The sequence below is a fragment of the Coenobita brevimanus genome, chromosome 57, assembly GCF_032717465.1.
Source record: "Coenobita brevimanus isolate Jiangsu-jjx chromosome 57, ASM3271746v2, whole genome shotgun sequence".
Lineage (NCBI taxonomy): Eukaryota > Metazoa > Arthropoda > Malacostraca > Decapoda > Coenobitidae > Coenobita > Coenobita brevimanus.
Genome location: NC_137010.1, coordinates 23,496,251 through 23,517,637, shown reverse-complemented (window position 1 = coordinate 23,517,637; position 21,387 = coordinate 23,496,251). Strand labels below are relative to the sequence as shown.

At 41.1% G+C, this 21,387-nt stretch overlaps 1 protein-coding gene across 1 annotated transcript in view; it reads right to left on the bottom strand.

The window, feature by feature from the left end:
• The window catches only part of LOC145401931 (regulator of G-protein signaling loco-like), a 277,337-nt gene that overhangs the window by 43,552 nt on the left and 212,398 nt on the right, over positions 1-21,387 (bottom strand). The window contains exons 5-7 of the mRNA XM_080274037.1: positions 18,984-19,136; positions 16,019-16,240; positions 13,169-13,342 (exon numbers count right to left, since the gene is read on the bottom strand). Of these exons, the coding sequence (XP_080130163.1) occupies positions 13,169-13,342; positions 16,019-16,240; positions 18,984-19,136 (549 nt within the window). The remainder of the gene's footprint in view (positions 1-13,168; positions 13,343-16,018; positions 16,241-18,983; positions 19,137-21,387) is intronic.

Here is a 21,387-nt window from a genome sequence, read left to right as displayed (position 1 = left end):
CTTCCCTCATTTTTGTCATAATGTTTCTGTGTCTGCCCTCCCTTCTTCCTACTTCTCTGTTTCCTTCCTTTCATTCTTTACAACTCTTCTTTCCACTTCAGGTGGTTCTGCACTGACTAGCAAGCCTAATGGTTTCCTGTGACCCAGGAAACCATTTACTATGCTGAATGGTAACCACATAATTAGATTATGGGATGAAGTGGAGCCTGCTATGTTGCCTCTGTTAAGTAAGTGGAGATATGAAAATGTGGCATCCATGCAAGAACCCGACCTCCTACTTCTCCCATGCCTTACTGTGGCACGGCACTGTCAGCTGCAAGGGAACACCGGTTCACTGCATGGAATGGCCCTGCATTGGAAGTTGCTTGCCTGCAGTTGGGTCTGCTTAGCCAGACTGACTGGGGTTGAACAACAACAACAACCATTGGCAACATTTTACTTCTCTCTTGAAGTGCCTCAAAGATCTTCTTGTTCTCTCAAAGGATTCAGCCTTCATGAATTCCTGTCTTATTTGCATGTAGATTGTTTGCATTTAGTAAAAATGTCAGATATTTGTTCTTCTGTATGCAGGTGGTCCATCAGCTGTACTGGTACTCTTTTCACTTTAGCTTGGCCAAAATTTTCCATTCCTCCAATTTAAATATTGAGTTTTAACAACAGATTAATACTAGAATATGGCATTAGTTATGAAAGAGGGGCTATGGAGAGGATAATAAGAGCCACAGGACTGTCCTTTTCTGCCACTGAGCTATGTGAAATTGTTACAAGAGAGAGAGAGAGAGAGAGAGAGAGAGCCAAGTTAAGGTGAACGAGTATAACCTCAAAGGCAGTGTGGGGATATGTCCACAATGTAACTTAAATGGGTCATCTCATACCAACAGTCAAAACTTACAGCATGCACTCTCCAAGCAACAGTCGGGTCAGTCTGCTGTTATTCTGCTAACTGTTATCAACTACTGCATGGTTCCCCTCATAGATAACTGTTGCTAACTGTATTTAACATAATTATATCTTTGTCCATATTACTGTGTGAATCACTGGTAAACTCATCTATATAGTGCTGTTAGAAACTTACTTACCCTGTGCCCATCCATTTAGCTATTATCAGCAATCACTTGTCTCTCTATAAATTACTGTAGAAACCATTAATCTTGCTGCCAAATCATTAAGGTTTAAAAACCTTGAATTCCTGGCTTTCTCCCATCCTGAAATCCAGCGCATAACCTTACTGAAATCTTGAGCTTAACCAGTGCTGATTATTGATCTTGGTGATGTTCTGCTCAAATAACATATTTCAATTTTCCAATACTGTACTTCCTCAATAAATCTGACATTCATAAACATTATGAGCCATGTGGTTGGGGGTTGTGCAAAATTGCTTGTGAAATTTAAGAGCAATTTTCCTCCCATGTTTAGTACCAGTTATTCCATCATATACAGCCTTTCCTTGCCTACCTGAAGATGTACTGATAGTAGCCCACCTGGGTAACAAACCTGGCTTAGCCTCTAATCCATCCCTCTCACTTATCTTCTCTTCCTACTTCCCCCCCTCTTGAGTAGTGGGGAAAAAAAAAAAAAAAAAAAAAAATCACAAAGGATTTATGAAATGCACACAGAGAGAGAGAGAGAGAGAGAGAGAGAGAGAGAGAGAGAGGCTTCTTTCAACAGTTGTCTTGCTATTCATCTCTTCTATTGATAATAGCCTATTTACAGTATTCTCTTTCTGTTAGTAGTCTCACTGTTTGCCACTTCTCTCTTTCACTGATAATTGCACATTAATTCTCTCTTTCTTTAAACATTAGTTGATAATTGCATATTATATCTCACTCTTCCTGCAAACTGGTTTTTGTAATCTCTGATGTGAGAATAGAAAATATAACTCTCTCTCTCTCTCTCTGTAGATCATCTAGAATCAAGTAAGCTACTACCCACAATATGGGTATAGGAAGCATCATTCATGTTTGACCAGTCTGACTAATTTTTCCACTGCTTGCTCTTTGCATATGACCAATGCTGGCCATCTGACATTCCCTACCAGGATTCAGAGAATGTGCCTGATAAAGTGGCATGGAGAAAGCTGATGGCAAAAACTCGTGTACTGGGAACTCAGGGAGAAACAGTGGCATGGATTGAAAATTGGCTCACTGACTGGTGCCAGAGTGGTAATTAATGGGGCAACCTTTGATCAGATGTCAAATTACAAGTGAGGTTCCTCAGGGCTCAGTTCTTGGATCAGTATTATTTACTGTTTACATTAATGATATAGATGTAGGCATTGTCAGCAAAAGTGCAAAATTTGTGAACAACCTAAAGCTAGCAGATAATGCCTCATCGTTTGAGAAGACATAAGAACTACATTTGAACTTGGCTAAAATGGGGAAGTGGTCTGAATGGTGGCAAATGCTGTTCAACCTGAACAAGTGAAAAGTGATGAACCGTGGTTATGCAAATCCAACAACTAATCATCCTTGTTAGGAAGTGAGATTAGCAGTACAGCATGCCCTTCATTTACAATGAGGATGCATCTAAAAAAAAAAATGCGCTGCATAATGATTTGCTGTGTATTATCAGTTATGATGTGGATTCAACAGGGATAAGTTTTTGGCCAAGGATCACCCACTCAACAGAATCTAAGTGCAAGTTTCCAGCTCACCTAAACTGGTAGTTATTTCACTTTACTGCACTTCACTTGCTGCTTGAACTACAACACCACACTACTGTGCCATCACTAACACACCCAGCTGTGATGAGTTTAAAGGCCATCTTGGAACAATCACTGGCTGCAGACTTGTGTGTGGACAGTCACATCAACCACTGAGGCTTCATACAGGTTCATAATGATCACATAAGCTAGAATGAGGAGTGGCTGGAAGAAGTTCAGGGAGCTGTTGCCTCTCCTAAGACTGAGAGGGCTCACCCTCCATGCTATGGCATCTTTCAACTGTACAGTATACAGCATGTGTTAGGAGTGTAATGCTGTATGGTAGTGAGACCTGGGCAGTAATAGAAAAGGATGTTCACAGACTCAAATGTACAGAAATGACATTAGGTGGATGTGCAGTGCGTCCTTGAATGCGGGGACTGGGGTAGGTTTACAGTGGAAGAGTTGAGAGGAATGATGGGACTGGAGTGTACTGATGTTGTAATGAGGAGAGGTTGATTGAGATGGTATGTGGGGATGTTGGATGACAACTGAGTGCGGACAGTGGGAAGTGTGAACGTTGGGGGTTGAGATGCAAGAGGCAGACCGAAAAACACCTGGGACGAGGTCATAGAGTGTGGCCTCAGGGATACGGGACTGAATAGAAAGGCTGCCAGATATCGAGCAGCATGGAGAGCCGCCATTAGGTGAACAAGGCCAATGCATGCAAGCACATTGGAGCCTTTATAAATGAAACAAAACAATACAATAAGCGATTCACTGCATTACTGGTTCATCATATAATGAGGGTCTGCTGTACTGACTTGGAAAAAGACTTAGAAGTACTAATCAGCAGTAACTTTAAGTTCTCCAAACAGTGCACTGAAGCAAAGAAGAAAGCACAGGGGCATGTAGATTACACAGAAGTGGTTTAGGGAAATAAACAGGGAAATAGTACTCTTTCTGTACAGTTCTCTTGCCTGGTCATATCTGGAATATGCGATGCAGTCCTGTATGCTGACCCTGAAGAAGGATACTGCGAGGCTTGAGAGAGTCCACGCATGGGCTACTAAACTAGATCCAATTCATCAGGCACATGGAATACCAGAGAAGACTGCAGTCACTAGGTCTCTCTTCATTAATGACTAGGTATTTATGTGGACAGCTAAGTGAGATTTTCAAAATCCTTCATGGATTTGAAAACACTGACTACCAGCACATATTTAAACAGCAACTCAGTGAGGAACCATGGATGAACGCTTTACTTGAAGCACGACCACCAAGATACATTAGACAATTTCTTCAGATATAGGCTCTGTAATATCTGGAACTAGCTACCAGAACATGTCATTGACAAATACTGTAAAGCACTCCAGGCTAGATTTTAAAAAGTTTTCTCAGGAATAACTTATTGGTAAAGTGAATGTTTCCTTCTTTCCTGTAAAATTTCCCAGCATAACCAATCCCTTGGGTTAGGTGCATTTCCATCTCTTTGCCCATTCTATGGGTGAGAGATAGAGTTGGGGAGAACCCTAATCTTCACTAAGATTTTTCTCTTACTAGTAGAGTAGGAATGTGCCCCATTCATGGTACCTCCTCAGTATGGGTCCTAAGACCTTTGCAGTATTGCTTGTCCCTGTATCACCATGGAATGTGTGTGTGTGTGTGTGTGTGTGTGTGTGTGTGTGTGTGTGTGTGTGTGTGTGTGTGTGTGTGTGTGTGTGTGTGTGTTTATCTAGTTGTGATTACAGGAAATGAACTACACTTGTGGGGTCCCATCTCTGTGTCTCAACTGGTCAAACTCTTAACTTATTTAAGTGTTTGGACTGGATGATCTCTTTGTCCAGGCTATTCCACAGGTCAGTGCATCTATATGGACAACTGTATTTCTTGATATCCTTCAAGCAACATGTCTTTTTCAATTTCTTTCCATGTCCTCTTGTTGCTCCCCTATCCCATACAAGCAGAATTTCTTTGTCAATTTTGTCTACACCCATCACGGCTCTGAACGCTGCAATCATGTCACCCCTCTCTCTTCCTTCTTCTAAGGAAGGCAGACCCAGCTTTACTCGTCTTTCCTTGTATGATAGATCTGCCAGGCTAGGAACCATCTTGGCTGCAGTTCTTTGTATTCTCTCGATCTTGTTTATATTTTTCTTTTTGCGTGGGGGTCACACCACTGCCACATATTCCGACCTGGGCCGGATCATAGCCTTTATCAATTTCTTCATCATCTTATCAGTGCAGTTAAATGCCACTCTTATGTTTGTCAAGAACTTATACAGTATGTCTCTCTGGCAATCTTGTTCATGTGTTTTTCAGGTGACAAAATTATCCTGGACCAACATTCCCAGATCCTTCTCTTCTCCCACTTTTGTGACTGGGTCCTTTCCCATCAAATAGTTCTGTGATGGCCTCTTGGTACTTTTACCCATTTCCATTCCCCCCCCCCCCCATACTCGGTTCTAATCGTAAATCCTGTCCAGGTCTTCTTGCAGCATTTTACAATACTCCCCAACTTCTACTCTCCTCATGATATTTGCAGCATCGTTTGCAAACAGACTTGCATAATTGTTCATTCCTACCATCATATCATTTATGTGAATCATGAACATTACAGGCGACAGCACCATGCCCTGCGGGACTCCACTTGTTACTTCCCTTTACCCAGACATCTTGTCTTTTATTACTGTCCATGATCTGTGTCTCTCATGAAGTCTCTCATCCACTCCAAGAGGTTCCCCTTCTGTCCTCCTTTGTGCTCCAATTTCCACATAAGTTGCTTATGGGGTATCTTGTCGAAGGCTTTCTCCAGATCTAAGTACGCACAGTCCTCCCAGCTACCATATCTCTCTCCTGTAGCACATCAATTGCCCTTGAGTAGAAGCTCAGCAAATTAAAGACACACGACCTTCCATACCTGAATCCAAACTGACTTTCTGCCAAAATGTCCATCTCCTCCAGATATTCTGTCCATCTGTCTTTCAGAATTCTCTCGCACAATTTTGCGACAATGCTGGTCAGGGACACTGGTCTATAATTCAGGGGTTCTACCTTATTCCCTCTTTTTTAAATTGGTACCACATTAGTCCATTCCTAGGGCACTTGCCCTTCTTCCAGATAACACAAAATTAAACAGTGAATCTTATCCGCCAGTTGTTCTCTGCATTCCTTTAGTATCCAATTCGAGATCCCATCAGGTCCTGGGGCCTTCCATACACCTTGAGTTTCCAGTAATTTATACACTCCCTGCAATTCCACTTTTATATCTTTTAACACTATGTTTCTAGTCACTCTCTCCCTCTCCACAAAATCAATTTCTTTAGTGAACACCAATTAGAAACCGTTTTCATTATTTCAGTTTGCATTACCACATCTATGTAGACCTTTCCTTCTGCTTTCAGCTTTTTGATTCCTTCACTGTGTTTCAATTTGCCATAGACAAACCAATAAAACAATTTAGCTTCTTCCTTCCATTTGTCAATTATACCTCTTTCAAAGTTTCTTCCTTCCTCCCCACAGATTCTTGTATATTCATTTCTAGTTCTTTCATATTCTTCCTTTGTCCTGTTGTTACCTCTCTTTCTCATTTGTTCCATGTTGCATCCCTTTCTTTTTTAGCTGTCATACACCTTCTGTTGAACCAGTCCTTTTCCCAGTTCTCTCTCTCTTACTCTGGCACATACTTTTCCACACCCAAGTTGTAAAAGCCTAGAAAGATATCCTACGTCTTCTGCATATCTTTTGTTTCTCTGAAGTCTCTCCAGCCCACTTTTTTGAGAATTTCCTAAATCCTGTAAAGTCTGCTTTCCCAAAGTTGTACTTTCCATGCTTGTATAGCTCATCTCTTGTTGCCACATTCCCTTCTGTCAGTTGAAACTCAGTCACTACATGATCAGTTTTTCCTACAGGACACAGATATTTCAGGGATTCAGTTATGTCAGGTTCTTTGGTTAGCAGTAAATCTAGTTATGCTAATGTGTCATCACCTCTGAATCTTGTCTCTTCCTTGACCTTCTGAGTCATTACATTATTCATTGCTACATTTAACATTATATTGCCCCATGAATGGAATATATCAAATTTATATTGTATGCTGATGATGCAGTACTACTTGCAAATTCCAGACAAGAACTTGGTTGACAAGTGCAGAGTTTTGCTGATGTCTGTGAGTGTCGTGCCTTGAGAGTAAACGTAGAAAAGAGTAATGGGATAGTTTTTGAGATAGAGGGTGACTCCCAGTGTGATGTTACAGTAAATGAAGTGAGACTGGAACTGGTGAGAGAGTTCAAATACTGGGTACAGTGACAGAAAAGAGAGGAAAATCTGCAAAATAAGTGGAAAGTATTGTGACACAGAGAAAGAAAGTAGCTGGTGCTATGAAGGCCTTGATAAGAAACAGAGGCTCGAGTGTTGCAGCTGCACGAAGCTTACATGAAGGAGTGTCAGTGCCAACATATGGATGTGAGACTATGGCGTGGCATGAAAATGAGAAGTCAAGAGTGAGGGCAGCGGATAGGACTGCTGAGGAATGTATGTGGAGTACAGAGATTGGACTGTATACGAAATAATGTGATTCATAAAAGATGTGGGACAAGGAAGTCTGTGGATACCAAAATTGAAGAGAGTGTACTGAGATGGTATGGTCACGTGGAAAGAATGGATAACAATAGCATGGTGAAAAAGGTATATCTGAGCACATTGAAGGAGGAAGGAAGCGAGGTAGGGCAAGGAGAAGGTGGAGAGATATGGTGGATAAGTGTGCGAGGAAGAGAGGTATGGAAGTCAGTGAGGATAGGGGACTGGCAAGAGATCGAGCTGGCTGTATGAATGTTGTGAGAAGAAGTGCATGATCAGGGATTTGGCACCCCTTTTTAACGTGACAGTATCCGGACTGACTCTATTGGATACATTTATGCAAAGCAACATAATGTGGTGAATGGTTTTGGTGTATCAGATAAAGCCAGGATACTGGGGGCTTGAATGATGAGTGTATCGAAGTGTGGCCTATTGAACTGGGCAAACTTGGGCTGTCATGACACCGATACTCCTCACCCTGCCCTAGGGTGGGAAAGGAGGTCCGGATGATGATGATGATGATGATGACGAGTCTTCCCTACCTCCTGAGCCCCACTCCTCCCAGTTCACCTCTTTACAATTAACATCACCCACCAGGATTATATTGTTGCTTTTCTCAATCATTTTCTGTCGGTGTATAAGCATGTCTGACAACATCTGGTATTCATTCTTATTCCATGTCCTTGTCTCAGGGGGGACATATTGCGGTATCTTTCCTGCCTTTCCTGCTGGTTTCTATTTTCATATTTATCACTTCTGCCCTGCCTTCCCCAATTACACATTACCTACATTGAAGTTGTGCTTCACGGCTATCATCGCTCCTCTTCCCGCATTTTTTTTTTTCTATCTCTTCTCCACAGTTTGTATTTACCATCTCCTATTTGGATATTAATATCTTCTCTTAACTTGGTCCTCTACAAAGCTCATAATATCTGGCTCACTTACCTTCAAGAAATTGTTAATTTCTAGCCTTGCCGAGATTAAGCCATCACCGGTAACATATGCCACTTTGTCTTTTTATGTTGTCTTTTATACCGTCCTCTCTCCATCGGTATCACTTCCTCAATTTCTGATCCAGTACTCTCCAACAGTACTCTGTCTTCTCTTCCTCCATTCTCTGGTTGTTTTTTTCTTTAGCCTCCTTGACTAGCTCCTTTATTTTTGTTCTTTCTTCCTCATTTGCATCTCTTCTTTTTCAGACAATCTTGAACCTCTTCTTGTCTGTTAGTTACCAGGTCCTGTTAATGATCTCACTTACCGTGACCTGTGACCAAAACTTAACTTTTTGTGGCCACGTCGCTCCCTCCTCGTATCTTCCCAGCCTAAACACCTCTTCAGTCTCTTGTTGAGCTTTGTTGTAACCCTCCTTAACTGTTGATACCATCTCTTTAGCCCGTCTCATCTTCTTTCTCTCTTTCTGATCTTACTGACATAGGTTTTTCTTTTGGTTCTGAAATTATCACATCATTTCTTATCAGCTACATCCCTGGCTAGAGATCCTCTACATTTAAATACCTTAACCACTTCCTTCTCCATCTTTTCTTGGTTTTCCTTTCTCTTCTGTCCTAAAATCTCCTTTAGACTTATTTTTCCTCCAGCTTGAATTTTCTTCCACCTCATGTGCTCTTCTTTGATTTCCTCAATGTATTCATTGTGTACAGTATTCTCGTTTTCTATTCATACTCGTCAAGTTTACTCTTCATCCTGTCCCTTGCCCATTTTGGCCTGCTTTATTTCCTTTATGGCTGATTCATTGCTCACTTTTAATTTTGTTACTTCTCTCTCTTGTTCAACACTGTGTAAGCAGACACTCTCTAACTCATTTTTCAATACAGGTCTCCCTCGTTTTACAATTGGTATGCGTTCCTAGAAAGGCAATCATAAACCAAAATATCGTAAAGCGAAATTAAGGTTTAATGGGATAAATAGGGATGCATTCCTGGACTCGTGTATAAGGAACCCAAGATTCATACAAGTGATCTATTATGCAATAATAATGATGATGTTTTATGTATTGTAGAGTCATGCTTGTCTCCCCAGCTTTCTTAATGTTGACAGCATGCTTCATAACAGTCGATACAGTCGACTGTGTAAGACTCATGGAACGAGCGATGGAGTTTGCCCCCTCACCTGCTTCGTGCTGCTTCACAATATTAAGCTTAGACTCCAGGGTTAAGGACGTTCTTGCTTTCTTTGGCTTCATATCACCAGCACCAGATGTTGCAGGGTGTTTACAAGACATCACGGTGGTGGCACTAGGGGTGCAAAATATGAAGAACAGGAGCAATAGTAATATCATGGACACTGATGCACAGAGGTTGTATGCTGAACAAGCACGCGGGTGAGACTGGCAAAAGTGCGGGAAACTGTGTGGGTTGGGCGGGTATGCCACGCATCTCTCAGCTGATCTGCCTGTGAGTGCAGGATTTCCACATGCCCAATCGTAAATGCGAGGGAGCTAAATCATAAAATGAACACTTGGTACTAAAGAAGAAGGATCGTAAATGCAAAATATCGTAAAACAATACAACGTAAAACGAGGGAGACCTGTATCTTAATCTCCCTCTCCTGTTCTAAGTTCCATTTTTGTAACTCATTAATTACTCTCCATACCTGTTTTAATTCCTTGGCATTCCTCTCAGCCATTTTCTCTACACCTGCTACTCTTGTCTGCTTCAGTTTTATACTCCCTGTACTCCAATCTTCATTGGAGAATCCTGCAGATTCACTTTCACTGGATGTAAACAATGGACTACAGTACAGTATTTCCTTTCGCCATGATGCAGCCATACAAAAAATTTATACCTCCACTGTGTGTGTGTGTGTGTGTGTGTGTGTGTGTGTGTGTGTGTGTGTGTGTGTGTGTGTGTGTGTGTGTTTCATAAGTCCTTATGTTTCATTTTTGAAGGCTCCAACATGCTTGCATGCATCAACCTTCATCACCTAATGGCAGCTCTCCATGCTGCTCGATCTCTGGCAGCTTCCCTATTTAATCTCTAATCCCTGAGGTCACACTCAATGACCTCATCCAAGGTCTTTTTCGGTCTAACTCTCGCTACCCTACCACTGACTTTAACACTTCTCACTTTCTGCACCCAATTATCATCCTCATCCTCTCATGTGTCAGATTTTTTTTTTTTTTTTTTTTTTCACTTAACTGAAAGTGAAGGGAAAACAGAGAGAGAAGGTAAATGACAGGGACAGAGGGAGGGAAAAAAGGATAAGCCAGGTTTACTACCCAGGCAGATTGTATCCAGTACAGTGGTGTCACATCTGTCAGTAGGCAAGGAGAGGCTACTGAGTGAATACTGCCCGTGACCGTACAATGACAACGACCATCTTAAATATAACTTTGCTGTAAAGCAGTATGAAAAGAGTACTGCCAGTAAAACTTGAACTTGTATTAAAATATAAACTGAAATGTAGACTTTATTCACAAACAACACCAATGAGTTTTTAATCACAAAAGAATCAGCATTTCAAAACTGTGGTCAGGTTACAGCAGTAAAATGGAGCGAGTTCAATCATCATGGGTCAGTCTGACAAACAAGTTGAAATATGAACAAAATCACTGTAAACAGAGACAAACATTTGCTATTAACTGAAACAGATACATCAAATAACAGTAGTCCGTTAACTGCTAGGCTGATAATCAGGTGCTGTACGGAGTAAAATGCATGTTATTTCTTTATTAAGCTACATCAGTTTGCAGAGTTCTGCATCTTCCACACATGATCTCATATACTGTTCTGTACTTAAATCTCATCTTATAATTGTCCCCTTTGGACAAAGTTGCTTTCCTGTTCTGCTCAAACACACTTCATGTCCTCTTTTTGTGTCTGTCTTCCAAACTCACACTCTGCCTCTGTAACTTCACCTTAAACTTCTCTCTGATTATGGTGCATAGCACTACACTGCCAGCAAACAGCATACTGGTATTCCTTCACCCCCCCCCCCAACACTAGGCTGCTCTCTCACATGCTTTATAAAACACATGACAAGAAAGACTGAATAAGGCCTAGAAACTTTTCCTTGTTGGTACCATTAATTGGCAGTGGAAATTCTACTGCTATTTCTTATTGTTTCATGTCTGTTCTTCAAAATCTTCCTCCAGAAGTCTATCTCATTCACCTGCCTCTCATATGGGTTTGTGACACTGAAGACCTGGGGTACCTTCAACCCCGCTGTGGTGGTAGAGACCTCTTTTTAACTGACATCTTCAGACTTGACCTGCTGCTGCATGGTACTGGACCTCTTCACACCACACAACCACGCTCTGCTACCATATTAATGCTGCTTCTGGTTCCATGAAAGGTCGAGAAACAATACAAAATAAGGTGAATTCCTTTTTCCAAATGCTTCCCACCAACTGTCGCAGAATCACTGGTCCCCTGGTTGTGCTCCCTTAAGCTTTAACCCAGATTTTATCACTGAACATGGTCAAATGAAAAAAAAATAATGTTTCTCATTCCAGCATTTACAAGGATGGATGGATGGATATAATACGCATTGTCTGTTTAGGGTCGCTTGAAAGTATGTAGTAAAGAGTAAAGTGCTGGTTGCCGAGCAAATAGTGTATGTAAATGCAGCAGAGTATAGTGGCTCAAAGAACAAAGGTGGCTGGTGCAATGGAAAATCTGATACAAAACAGAGGACTGGACAGTCAATCATGGTTGCATGAGGATTAAATGCCCACATCACTGTATGGATGTGAAAGTGGTATGGCGTGCATATGAAAAGTCAACAGTAAGAGCAACAGAATGGGAAAGTTAATAACAGTGGGTTATGTATAGTGGATAGGTCAATACACACAGTGATGCAAGGGATATGTGAAGTATGGATGTGTACTGATAACAGGTAGAAGATTGTGATTAGATGGTATTGTAACAAGGAGACAATGGACACAGATGGGTTGGTTGATCAAATGAGTACCATACATGTCAGCAAGTTTGAAGATGGAAGGAATGGCAGGCCAAGAGATGCAGGATGGAAGTCCTTAAAGATAAATTAAAGAGAGATAATAGTAGGTGATTGAAGTATGTACTGAGTGGCAAAAAAACAATGGTTTGCCACCTACTTCTCAATCTGGTAGCCAGTGGAATGTCTCTTGTCTGACTGGTGCTTGTGAAATGCCAAAAAATGTATATATATGTTCGTCAGGTAAAGCCAGGCTTCCAAAGGCTTGAATGACACATGACTTACAGTGTAGGCCATTTCAATGGCATGCTGCTGGTGGTTCTCCCACTATTATGTTTTCTCTGAATTTGTTTCAGAATTCTCCTCCACCATACTGATTTAAACAGGAATAACAGATGAGATGATGATGATGATGATGATGATAGTGATGATGATGATCTCAAGCACTCCATTAACTGTCTCTAAAATCCTGCAACAATCCATTACATGTTTCTAAGCACTTTATATATACATTTGGCATTCCACAACACTTAATTAAATGCCTCCAACATCTGGCTACACTCATGGAAGCAGACACTCCAAAGGTGTAGGTATGCATCCTGATTCTGTGTCATTTGTAAAACCCATGACAAGAGTGAATCAGGGATGACTTCTCTAACTTGCTTTTGAATGCACTGTGTAATGTGGCATGCAAACTGACTATATCCTTGTAAGTCCTGCATCAATGACTGACAGAAATTGGGGGTTTATATACATTTTTGCCTTTTCTGGAGGGAGAGAGAGAGAGAGAGAGAGCACAATGCTCCTATCAACTCTTAAGACTGTTCTGTACTTAACTGTAACTGTTGTACATACCTCTAAACAACTCCATCCTTCCTCTACACTTCTTTACCTCTATTGTATCTTACACTCTACAACATCCCTTTGAACACATCCTGAGTATGTCCAAAAATCATTGATATTCAGCCAGTCACATACCTCCTCATTTCACTACACTCAATCACAACCCCCAACACAACAACACATGCCCACCTTAACATGTGACTCGTCGGGGGCGATCCTGAGGATTGGGTCAAGGGTGTGGTCGCCAGGGTAGGGCAGGGTTTGGCCACGCATGTCCCGAGTCTGACAGTCCTTGTAAAGACCAGATTTCAGGAACCGTGAGTAGCTGTCAAACTTCATCAGGTTGAAGATCTGCTTCTGAGCCTGCAGGTCAGGAAAAAAACATACAAATACATAGAGTTCTCACTGTAAGTCACAATTCTTTGATGTTCTGTCCACCTATATTACTGAAAATTTGCCTATTAAAGTTTTCCTGCTGCTTTTAAAGCAGCAGTTCACTGACAATTTTGGAAAACATCCCTGACTTATAACATGACCTGTCTTTAACCCATGAACTGCAACGTCCAATCAAAGACATTTTGACATACAGTTCCAACACAGTGTTGAAAATTTAATTTTCCACATGTTGTTTTGTGGCAGATTGAAAAATTATTGTACAGTCACCGCTCATACAATGCGCAATCCTATAGTGCAAAATTCACATAATGCAGAAGGCAAAATCTGCTGTCCAAGTACAGTCACAACATAAAAATGATAGACATAATGCAGGAGGAGGAAGCTGCCCATATTTTAAAACGCTGTACAGTACTACGCGACAATGATAGACACAACGCTGCCAGAGGACTCAAATTACCGTTCAAACTGTCATAACAGGGCAAACTAGGGTCATAACGCGGTAGGAACAGACATAACGTGGCCAGTGATAGCCACAGTGCCTGTTGCATCAGCCTATGATATGGCTGTCTCGTGTCTGCGAAGGATGTCATCACAGTCCACTAAGCGTTCCTTCCCTAGTTGAGCCTACCCTCTGCCCTCACTCTGGCTTCCCATGTGCTCTGTGTGATCTTTGCTCCCCCCCTCCCCTTTTTTTTTTTGTCACGGAACCCCACTCCATCTCCCCCCAGCAAGTCCACAACCTCTTCCATTCAAGGTGGGGAATCCTCTAGTGAATGCGTGTAATGAAGTCTTTATTAGGCAAGTAAATATCCTGGAAAAAAAATAAATAAATAAAATTGCTCCAAAAGGTGAACTTGAGGCTGGCTTGGGTGCCATGAAACCCTTTAACATGTAAACATATAATGCAGAATTTTCATGAAGCATGAGCTTCAGGATATAATATTCCCGCATTATGCGAGTGGTGACTGTACTTGAACTGTATTACATGGAGGCATCTAGAACCTTCTCTGCTAGTCACAGCCTTCCCCACATATGCCTCATTAGTCATTGTTTAGTATGATGGAAGGTCAAGGTCCCACACACCAAACTTAAAAATTCACCATGGCTACACCAAGGTACATACCAAGCAGATTTTATGTTCCATAATATTTATGCATGAACTCTTTCCTGTGATACTTATAATATTTATATATGATGAAAATTCATGGCAGCAGCAATTTTGCCTCACTCCTTCAAATTACTGTTCTGAAATGTCTAAGCTCTTTATGGCTAAATACAATGGATACTGTACTGACTTGAAAGTATGCACACCCATATACTGCAGCGTGCTCTCTTCAGTATTATACCCATAAAACTGGTCTTGGGGGGGGGGGGACATAAAAGCACATTTTTTGATCAAAAAATACCAAACTTCAAAACACTGCAGCAGCTAAACTACGGCACATTTCAACCTGAAAATTGGTATACAAATACTCTATCACATACTCTATCAACAAATGAGATTCCCCCCCCCCTCATGGGATGCACTTTGGCTTTCCAGTCTGCTGCAGTTTATGAGTTAATATACAAGACTAAAGGACTGGTTTATGTCCACATGAGTCAGGAGCAACAACAAAACAACATAAAATTCTCTTATTACAGCTGCCCAAATGCATATTTGAATGTCACATCATCATCAACATCTATCATACTCCATTACCTCCTGGGAATATCCTTGATATGGAATGGCTATGACAATTGTTTCCAAGCTTGCTTGACCTTACATACTTCTCTCAATTCATTCCTCTTCCCCTTCTTTCACTCTATGTTCCATAGTACACTGTTCCACCCTTATCTTCTACATCACATGAGATCTTCCTCTTTCAGAAGTGCAACAAATTTTACTTGCCAAGATTTTCAAGGGGATTCAATCTATTTGCATTCTCTGATTATTTGCATATGATAACCTCATTTTTTTTTTTTTTTTTTTTTTAATACAATACTGTATGTCCAACTCTGGGCATAGGCTTCACAGCCTGCTCCCAAGGCCCAGTAGCCCTCCTACATACCATACACCTCCACGTCTATTGAGATATACTGTACCACATCTCATTCATGCAGCCTTGTTGTTCATTTCTGAGTTATTAAGAACAGCTTAAAAAAGTTAACAACAGCAGCAATGATATATATGTTAATCTATAAATGAAACAGAAGCCACAACATAAACAGAATCCTCATTGCAGTTGTTTCACTAATAATTTGCTGTTGAATCAGCTCTTTATATTTTATTGGATTCTTCATGATTCACTATAGAGTACAGTAAGACTGTTTTGAAAACTGTATATATATATATATATATATATATATATATATATATATTTTATTATTATTCCTCCAGAATCTTGTCAAAAGCATCATCTTCGTTTTAATTACACATACAGTACTGCACAACTGACTCATGAAACCAACTACTGTACTAAAAGAAGTTTCTGTGCCATAATCATTAATGAAACAGTAACAGAATATAGGATATCCAGTAAAAACAAACACACAAACACAGATAAGCACACACACACACACACACACACACACACACACACACACACACACACACACACACACACACACACACACACTCTCTCTCTCTCTCTCTCTCTCTCTCACCTGCGCAAACAGCATCTCATTAGGGTTGTGAAGTCCATCTTGTGCATGCTGTCGGGCCTGTGAGTCCACGTTGACAGGCTCTGGTGCAGATGATACCAGGTGCCGCTCAAAGATCTCCTTGGCCATCTCACGCTGCTGCTCAGGGTCACTCAGCCGCTTGTAACGCTCACATGCCGTCCAGAAGTAGATGTTCTCATGGCTGTACTCTTTCTTTAGGAACTCCTGTACAGAACAGTTGATGGATTGTCAAAAACCTCTGCAGTACCATCACATCTCACATTCAGCTCTTGCTACTGCCAGCTGATTTTATTACTTAACTACAGTACATCAGTACTGTCCCATGATGTATTTTCTAGTTTAATGGTCCTGTGGAATTCAACACATCAGCTGCATGAAATATTTTCAAAGTATATTTGTTAATGAAGTGGTGGAGCACGGCATGAAACAACTGGAAATTCTCTGTTCCATCCTAGGGACACAGGAGACATGCAAGCTGCTGCTGGCTCAGTCATCATTATTTGCCAAGCTAGGTTTACAAAGGAAGAGTTAAGAGGTAGGATGGGACTGGAGTGTATTGGTGCTGTGATGAAGAGTGGTAGACTGAGATAGTTTGGGCATGTGGAGAGGACCGTGTATGATAAGTGGGCGCAGAAAATGAGAAGTGTTATGTTGGGGTTGGGTAGTGAGAGGCAGACTGAAAAAGACCTGGGACAAGGTCATTGAGTATGATTTCAGGGTTAAGGGACTAAATAGGGAAGCTGCCAGAGATCGAGCGGCATGGAGAGCCGCCATTAAGTGACCAAGGCCGAAGCATGCAAGCTTGTTGGAGCCTTCAAAATGAAACAATATGAACGAAAATGAATTTTAAAAATTTTCCATTTTGTCTTCAAAACTGTTCATTGTATAAAAATCCAAGTCTACCATTGAAAAGCTCATACAAATCTGCTTTCTGACAAATTCATTATAGGTTCTGGCCTATAAGACTGTGAATATATTTGTATTATTTTTTCTTCATTCATAAGACAGAATTGTAGTCCTGCTCGCTCTATCTCTCTCTTTTTCTTAAAGCTTATGACAGACAGCAAACATTCAAGCCTGCAATGTATCATGTATGTAAATAAACTAAATCGTGGGGAGGGAAATTGGCCAAGGAAAAAAAAATACTCGGCAGGCAGTATACACACACGTGTAAATTTTCCTCCCAAAGTTATTTCGTGGTTAATACACAAGAGTTAACATTGGTTTGGACAGACAATGATATTCTGCCCGGGAGAGACCTCTAGCAGTCAAGAAGGGTATAGTCTACATTAAACCCTTCAATACTGAGATATCTATCTATCTACCTGTTGCCAGACGCCATAATTCCGCAAGGGGTGGCCATTTGACTTTGAGTTATTTGTTTTATGGGGAGGGGCATTAACCCTCCACCAACCCACTTGTTGACACGTAGGGAGCACGTATGGTTATATGGTTACCACCCAGCACTGTAAACAGTTTCTTGACTTACAGGAAACCATTTGGCTTGTTACTCAATGTAAAGCCACCTGTAAAGGAAAGAAAAGCAATAAGAAGTGACAGGAAAGATGGGAGAAATAGGAAGAGAGGAGGGCAGACACAGAAAAAGAATGATAAAGGTTAAGGAAGAAGTAGGCAGCACTCACTTGATGTAGTGCTGCCTACTTTTTCCTTAGCCTTTTATCTGTCTACTCAGCCAAGCAGACTGGGGTTACTGGACAATAACAAGAATAACAATGCTCTATTACTTCACCAGAAACAGTTATAGCAATAAATCAATGCATCCATCCATCCATCCATCCATCACCTAATTCAGTGCTGTCCCATGAGAAGCGTAGAAGCCTGGGGCTAGGCAAGTTGGTTCTGATATTTAAGATGAGAGTGACCAGCCTCACTCATCCCTAAGTGGCATTATTTAAGCAATAAACCCCAACCATCCCATGGATATAAACCACAGACTCAATATGACTGGAGCGCCTTAATTGCCCACTAAACCACCAGGCGCCAAAATTTGGTTATACTGTATGTTACCATCCACCGTGGTAAAGGGTTTCCTGTTGTACAGGACACCAATTGGCTTGTCACTCAGTGAAGAGTCACCCACAAACAGAAAGACGAGGGAGCATGGAATGAAGGAAGAGAGGAAAGGGTAGGCACCTGAGAGCAGCACTACATCAAATGAGTGGATTGTGGGCACACCCACCAACCAGAAATATATGCCTAATGTCTAGTAAAGTTCTGTAAGCTGATCTGGCTACTACTTCCTTATGTCACTCTGTAACACAGTTTTGAAGTATTGGACATAGAGAATCTCATGATTACTTACTTCTAGTGCTTTAGGTTAAATATTCATCTATTACAAAGACAGGGAACCAGATAAAGGTGAAAGATTCATGAACTGGGATGTAACTGGTTAAGAGGTGATGCCTGAGTGGGAGAGTTTATGAGAAAAATTCTTCTTCCAGTTGACAGTTCACATTGATGGCAGACCTCCAGAATATGCCTTGAACTAATTAAGTTAACCCCTTTTGTACAGTGACATCTTTATTTTATCCTTGTTACTACCAGACATTTATATTCCGACAAGGAGTGACTCCCCATAAAAAGAGGGTTATAAACATTCGTCACTGACCCTTCCAGTGTCCTAAGGTTTTTCTCTAATGCTTCAACTTGATTAATTTTTTCACCTAAAAACCCCTCACAGTGAGAAAATAAAGTACGAAATGTTATGTCTATTGCGTACCATAATGTACCCTGACAGATACTGATGTCTTAGTGCATTTTCAGAATTCACTGTAATGTACTGTTAGGTCTAACAAAGAAAATACAATAATGCAATGGAGTAAATGAACTCTACAATAAGGAAGAGAGACTGTGTGTGTGTGTGTGTGTGTGTGTGAATTTCTTTTCATAACCAAATGCCACTCATCAGATTTTGGCCAACACTTACAGCGAAGGTGTGTAATCCAGCAGGGTCCTCCAGAAGCTTTTCAAAGGATGTAGCCCATGCTCCCACCCTGCCCACGTCAATGGCTCGCTCTGATGACACACTCCCTCCCACTGACCCACACTCTCCATCTAGCAGGCTGTGTGGGCCAGATATCTGTGGAAAAAATGAGCATTGTATCTGTGGTTTCTTGCATTTCAAAAATATATCAGATTTAACTTATTTGCCAGTACTGTATCTATTTATCTATACTGTCCCAAGATCCTATAATTGGTGGCTTTTAAACAAGGTTCTTCTCATATTCAACACAAAAATAATATATCCATCTGCATTACTGGCTGATGCTGTGCCCTGTGTATGGTAGCATGGACAAATCAGCTTCCAGACCTTTAGGTCCCCACTCAGTAATAACCCTCTATCCAACAACACACACCTTCCTTCATATACCTCACTTTTCTTACACGAAATCATGAAGAAAGCAAGGAAAATTACAGAACTGGGGAAAGGGATAAAAAATGGGGACAAAGGTCGAAAGTGGAGGAGGAAAAAAAAAAAAAAGTTACAGAACATGCAGGTGATAAGGTAGTCTATCTATCTATCTATTGCCAGACGCCATAATCCCGTAAGGGGTGGCCACTTGACTTTGAGTTACTTATTTTACAGGGAGGGGCACTAACCCTCTACCAACCCACTTGTTGACATGTAGGGAGCACGTATGGGTTGGTTATATGGTAACCACCCAGTGTTGTAAATGGTTTCATGGCTTACAGGAAACCATTTGGCTTGTCACTCAATGTAAAGCCACCTGTGAAGGAAAGAAAAGCAATAAGAAGTGACAGGAAAGATGGGAGAAATAGGAAGAGAGGAGGACAGTACAGTACTGTATAATATTTCAGTGTGATAAATCAGAGTAGAAAGGCTGCAAGGAAGAGGAAGAAAGAAAGTGTGAAGTGAATTGAAAGAATAAAGTTGAAGGAGCAAGTTGAGCATGCAGGAGTAGAAATAAGGGGAGAGATGGGAACAAGGATACAAAAATACATTGAAAAGTTTAAAAGTACTGATTAAGGTTGGGTTAAAAGATGGAGGTTGAAGAAAATGTTAAGAGAATAAATCAGAGGTGTGTTTTGAGGAAGATGGAGTAGAAAGAGTGAATAGAAGAGGAGGAAAGCATGAAGTGAGGTAAAAGAAGAGTGTTGAGGAGTCTACTAAGGAGGATGGTGGAAAGGATGAAGATACATGGAAGAAATAAAGTGTAAAGTGAAACAGTAGAGTTGAGGAGCATTAACAGACTTGAGTCAGGACGTGTTTGGGAGTTGTCACAGGCACCCCAAATGAAATACTAGGATACAGTGTCAGACAAGAGAGAGAATGAAAAAGTACTGGAGGAATATACTGGTACGGTGTGTGCATGAGAAAGAGTGAGTGCTTTATGGTGTAGTATGAACATTAAGTTAGCCTATTCTACCTATACCCAAGTTACTGGTTTGTAATACTGTAAAAGCGTTAATGCATGTTTTTTTTTTTCTTTTTTAAGTTACTGTACACCTTGGCCACTATAATATTGAAGTTTATTAAAATGGCAACGTCTGCAAGGTGTTGGGGTCCAAACCTGGCTACTGTACTTGATTATCATTAGACTTTTAAAGTCAGGTTAACAGTCGGAAAACCGAAACTGCACAAGCTACACACAGGTTAGGTACTATATCAACTGATGCCCTGTCAGTAACTAGATGTAATGGAGGGTAATCATGGTAATTTTCTTGGGTGCATCTGGTTCCACTGCACCAAGTGTGCCAGAACCTGACCTAACCCAACCAGCTCTGAAATATGCAATGTTTGTGTGCATTGTTTTTGTTGTGGACCTTGACTGACATGGATGGGATAAGGACATACAGTACAGCCACTTCTGTTAGGTGCTGAAATATTAACGGTAGTTGCTTTGCTGAAGGACTGTCTGTGTGAGTTAAATGTAAGATACAGTACTGTAGTATACTTTGGTGGTGATAATGGGTGAAATTTGCATGTTATTAAAATACAATCATCATTCATCATCATCATTCAGACCTCCTTTCCCACCTTAAAGCAGGGTGAGGAGTAGCAATGTCCAGACAGCCCAAATTTGCCCAATCCAATGGGGCACACTTCCATTCACTCACCATTCAAGCCCCCCGGAATCCTGGCTCTACCTGACATGCCAAAAACAGTCGCCATGTTCTGTAGCTTCACATACACGTATCCGACAGAGTCAGTCCAGACGCTGTCACATTAAAAGGGGGTGCCAAATCCCTGATCACGCGCTTCTCCTCACAATATTCATCCGGCCAGCTCAATCTCTTGTCAGTCCTCTAGCCTCACCGACTTCCAAACCTTTCTTCTTCACACACTCATCCACATCCCTCCACATTCT